General features: G+C 39.2%; 1 protein-coding gene across 1 annotated transcript; it reads left to right on the top strand.

Moving 5' to 3' along the window:
* Positions 1–223: 223 nt before the first annotated feature.
* On the top strand, positions 224–832 carry LOC129766036 (juxtaposed with another zinc finger protein 1-like). Its single transcript, XM_055766490.1, has one exon. The coding sequence runs from the start codon at positions 224–226 to the stop codon at positions 830–832; it is 609 nt and encodes a 202-aa protein (XP_055622465.1).
* Positions 833–5785: the final 4953 nt, after the last annotated feature.

Genomic DNA, 5785 nt, shown 5'->3' with positions numbered 1-5785 from the left:
CGTAGTTGAGCTGCATTCCCATCATCCCACGCAACCATACAAGTATGTATAGCGATATGAAAAAGTGGCTCACGGTAGCAGTAGTGTTCGTGTGTGCGTGCGCCAATCTGTGGCCTTGAGATTAAGGGATAGTGTAGCACGGAGATTTGCGCAGGTACGCAAGCAGTTCCGACATTTTGAATCATACGGGCGAAAACGAAAAGTGAATCTAAAAAGTAGCAATATGGCTGTGTTTTTAGTTAACATATGTAAGTTCAATGGTTGTGGAATCTCGTTTCCAACCTTTGGTGATCTAATCAAGCACATCGAGGACACACACGTGGACTACGCTTCCCCGGTTCATGGCCAGCTGGAAGAATCAGAATCTATCTGCCTTCCGATGAGCCATGTGCTTCGTTTCGACACAGATCCTTTTTGTACGGTACAGTCTTTTGTCGACACCAGTGTCAGTGTCACTTCCAGTGACATAGAAATAGATGACGACGATAAGACGGATTCCGGATCTGAAGACAGTAACGACTCCTGGGCGATGCAGGAACTAAGTCCGGAACTTATCATGCAAAGCTGGAAATATTACCCGACCGATGATAGTGATTTGAGCTTCTCCGATGGTAAAACGGTAGGATGTCCCGTACCCGGCTGCCTTAAACGATACAAATCCATCAACGGACTGAAATATCACTCGAAGAACAGCCATAAAAAAGAAAGTATCCTTGTCCGGAAAGGTTTCAGCTGTCATTGCGGTAAAAGCTACATGACTTGTTCGATGCTGCGAAACCATCAGCTGAGAGTGCACAAGAAACCGGCTGTCGCTCAACATCTTTCGCCATAATCGTCCTCGTCTTCATGTGCCAAAAATAGAACACGAAAAGAAACGCACAAAAGGTTTTTCTGGGGTATTTGGTTATCTTTACAAAGTTTTGAAATGATAACACAACCGACTCTTATTTTTTCCAGCCCATCATCAACATAGTCATTCTAGCATCGACGGTCTTATCAACGTAAATCTTGTGTATTTGTGTACAAATAGATTTAGACGAATAGGAAAATTTTTTTTTGAGAAAGTATTAGCACGATAATCAGTATGCAAAGTCTACACGCAATTCGTTTTTCGGACTTCTTTATTATGCTTTATTAAACAATACGCTTTTATCTTCACCGACAGTTAAGTAGTAGAAACTAGAGAAAAGAATCTTGGGAAATAAATATTATGTTCAACCCTACTAGGTTCGTCAATAAATCAATCTTAAACACAAATTTATCTTTGTAAAAAAACATTAGCAAATCAAAAAGCTTATAGAAAAAAGAGTTAATGACGGCTCCAATCCAGCGCTATGAAACAATTCTGTTCATAAATTATATTTGGGTATACACGAGAGCAGCAAGGAAAAGCAATGCATACTATTAAGTAAGTCGCTTCATCAGCTATCATTTATAAGATTTTTTTTAATCCATAGTTAATCAGAATGTATTCAAAGTGCAATTTTTTAAAACAATTCAATTTTGGTATCGCATTACAACTGTTTTCACGATTATAACGTATATTCATTATAGTTATTTTGTTGTTTTATTACCAATTCGAAAAGCGTAATCTCCTTTTTTTTAGATTAGAGTGGTAAAGCAAAATGGCATGGACAGTCGAGCAAATATGATTTGTACTAACGATTCAGATTTCAAAAAAAAGGGAACATCTTAGTTACTGTGATTCGTGCGTTTGTTGTTACGCAATAAGATATTGGATTTTATTTGCTTTTTAATAGTTTACATGGTTAAATATAGAGGGCGCGATGTTTTTAATTTTTTTTTCCGAAAGCTTGAAGGTATTTTTTTAACATAACATATTCAAGAATCATAGAGGTTTTTTTTCGTTTTTTGGATTATGATTTTTCAAAGTTGTTCAATGTTTCAGTTCAATATTCCTATGCGACTAGACCAGCGGTACTCAACCTTTTTTGATAAGGGCACAAACACGTGTTAAAGCGGATTTCCATCTATTCAACTTGCTACATGCTACAAGTCAATGGTTCCTGCTTATTGGAGTGTCTCTTTTTACGATATAATTGTCGTAGCAATGTTGGTCTTAGGCCATGTTCCCACTGCCGTGGGGCGTCAACGTGGTGTGAGCGGGGCGTGTTCACTTTCCGCCACGATATTTTAATTCACTCACATTGCACCGTGCCAGTGGCGTGTCTTCGGCGTGTTTTATGATTATTGTCAATGTGTGTTTTTGAATGAAGGAATGAAAATTGGTTTATTTTTAGATATTCCAACATCGTTGGATGAATCAGGCTGAAAACTCGGAGGGTGAAAAACGTAAAAAATAAAAAAAAATAAAACATAAATTATGTCACTAGTACAAACAAACAGAGAAGCGGAGAAGTACAAATATCGCCGGCGTGAAATAATTTCGTTTGCACGCTAGCCACACGCGGAAATAACCGGCCGGTTTGTCGGCTAACCACAAATCGATACAATTTTTAACATCATCAAAATTGGAGAAGTGCTGGTCAACCAGGCCATGCTGCATCGATCGAAAACGGTAGCAATCGGAACGACCCAGACGGAACAATGTTTGGGGAATACGGTGGGTGGGATAGGACCTCCCATTTCAGCGTTTCCAAGTATGCTGTGACCGGTTTCGCGACATGCGGCCGAGCATTGTCGTGCTGCAAAATAACTTTATCGTGTCTTTGCTCGTATTGTGGCCGTTTTTCCTTCAGTGCACGGCTCAAACACGTCAATTGTCGTCGGTAGAGGTTCTCCGTAATGGTTTCATTCAGTTTTAGCAGCTCATAGTACACCAAAGCTGGTCCCACCAAATGGACAGCATAACCTTCTGGCTGTGAATATTCCGCGCGGCCGTCGATGCTGATGCATGGCCGGGGTATCCATACGTTGCCCGACGTTTAGGATTGTGTGTAGTGGACCCACTTTTCATCGCCAGTAACGATTCGATGCAAAAAAAACCTTTTTTATGCCGTTGGAGCAGTTGTTCGCACATGAAAAAACGGCGTTCGACGTCTCGTGGCTTCAATCCATACGGCACCCAATGTTCTATCTTTCGGATCATTCTCATTGCTTTTTAACGAACGGATATGGTTTGCTGAGTTTGTGACGGATCTTGATCGACTGAAGCCTCCAATTCTTCATCTTCAAACTTTTTTGGTTCTTCGTCTTCCGAGCCAAAATAACCACTTTTAAACCGTGCAAACCACGTCTGACACGTTCGCTCAGTTGAAACATGGTCACCATAAACTTCCACCAAAATGCGATGACTTTGCGCAGCTTTTCTCTTCATATTGAAGTAATGAAGTAACACTTCCCGCAAAACACTCTCGTTGGTACGAAATTCGAAATATTCGAAGTGGCAAAAAACTATTGTTTACGCTTCAACTTTTTTACATGTACTGAAAAAGACGCGCAATGACTTTCCAACGAATGTCTGGAAATTTGATTCACTGGGATAATAATCAAGTTACGTCATCTGTTGTAAAACCGAAGGAACTTACCGGTACACCTTATAATATCATATTATTTTCAGACACAATTCTCGTGCAAGATTTTTCATCCACTTGCAGATAACATGTTTCTCCGCTACATGGAATAAATGTTTGATACAGAAAATATTATATAATGAAGACTGCCCTAAATCGGAAAAATCATTTATATAGATAGATTCAATATGTCAATATGTAATTGTAGAACACATGCGAATTGAATTATTCGAATTTTCCCATTTCCTTTCAGAGTTTTTCGCAAATTTTCAATTGTCATGTTTGGTTGGGATATGTTTGGTTGAAATATGTGCATTATTTTTATGGGACCCCCTCTCCTTTCCAAAGGAGGAAGGGGTGTCATACCACCATAGAAACATTTTTCGTTCCCAAAAACCCTCACCTCCCAAATTTGGCTCCATTTGCTTGATTAGTTCTCGAGTTATGCAGAGGTTTGCGTTTCATTTGTATGGCAGCTCACCCTTAAAGAGGGGATGGAGTGTCTAACCACCGTAAAAACATTTATTGCACCCTAAAACCTCACCATACCAAATTTGGTTTCATTTGCTTGATAAATTCTCGAATAATGCAGGAATTTGGTTTTCATTTATAAGGCAGTAGAACGGCAGCCAAAAATTTGAACCGAATCTATTGTGTGGTGACGGTGGCGACAGCGGAGAAAGTCATACCATAGCAGAAACAAACAATCTTCAGTTTGTTCAATACTGTAATTCGAAATCGCGAATGGCTCGTTTATACTCAATGAATAGAATACGGTGGAACTTAGATTGCAGTATATTCTCGATTCACATTCTCCGTAGAACGAATGCTGCATTTGAGTTTTGAGCGATCTATTTACCGTCGTCTGATTTGCAGTGATATTTAAATATTGCATCTCACTGATACATACTCGGGAACACGATAGGATTTTAGGAATCTTATACTTATTTTTATTATTATATTACTAGCTGACCCGGCAAACGTTGTTCTGCCATATGAATTAGTCCTAGTGAATATTTTGGTTCAACGGATTACCGAATGCAAAAATTCGATCCGTTCGGGTGATTCTGACTTGATAGGATTTCAGAATACGGGTAAGTAGTTAATCAGTAAACGGATTGGGAATTTCCGATTTTATTTTCTCAAGGCAAAATTAACTAAACTAAACCAAACTGAAAACGCGATGCATTATGCCATTCAACCGAAAACATTCACTGAATGCGTGTAATTTTGTGATAAAGCTCATTAAAGATTTCGTTTTTTGTTTGAACGCATGTGGCTGTAATGTCATGTACTTTGCGTTTTAGTCTGGTAGTAGCCACGGCTGTGTCGGTATTGCTCATGATAGCGTCTCGCAAGTAAATGTATCCTTCCTCACACCACTTGTGTTTATTGTGTCGTAAGCCGTTCACTCTCTTCCTCTACCTTGGTACCGCTCACGACATCGTGAAATGACGTTGTCTTGGCCGCATCGAATCATCATACGATACAAATGAAAATCCTTCGAGCTCCCTCCACAATATAGTTTCTTCTCCTCTAACCGCATGTTCATGAATATTAATTCAAAATGAGAAATGATGTTCATAAAGAATGAAGTAACTATGGCGGGATCTCGTTGGGAAAATGTTCATGCAATATCCGTTGTGGTTCCTAATAACAGCTGAGAGATTTTTCGTCAAAGAAACCCTTATGACTTGCACTATAGTCACACATGTTCTAGATCTTGTCACTCAGAATATATTCAAGGTGTATTGCTTGGCAAAAAAAACAACTAAATACTAATAAAAATTAATCAAGTAATACTACGTTGAGAAGGTGAACGTTGGGAACGTTGGTGGCATTAATGAAGATCATGGAGAGATTTCTTGCCAGCGAGCATTCTCTTCATGTCTGTGCGAACAGAAAATAGTCGCTGGGGACCAGATCTGGAAAATACGGTGGATGCTGAAGCAATTCGAAGCCCAATTCATGCAATTTTGCCATCGTTTTTATTGATTTGTGATTTTTTCATTCTTTCCACAATAACAAAAGTTACTTCACTCTAAATGCTGTAACTCACGAACCAATCGACCGATTGCTGTCAAATTTTGACACGTATCCATTGAAGGATGGTGCTTTGTGATAGTAAAGTAGATTTTTGCAAGAGGCACCATCTAGACGTCAACATTATGTACTTTTCAGGCGAACTGCTAAGATCTCTTGTGTTGGGTTTTCACCGACTGATCTATCCGCCAATCTGGTCATATTTCATGCTTTCAAGATGCGAAAGTAAGGCGTACAAAAATAAAATA

The sequence above is a fragment of the Toxorhynchites rutilus genome, chromosome 2, assembly GCF_029784135.1.
Source record: "Toxorhynchites rutilus septentrionalis strain SRP chromosome 2, ASM2978413v1, whole genome shotgun sequence".
In the NCBI taxonomy this organism is placed as follows: Eukaryota; Metazoa; Arthropoda; class Insecta; order Diptera; family Culicidae; genus Toxorhynchites; species Toxorhynchites rutilus.
The sequence above is the reverse complement of the archived record's forward strand: the minus strand, read 5'-3'. Positions and strand labels throughout refer to the sequence as shown.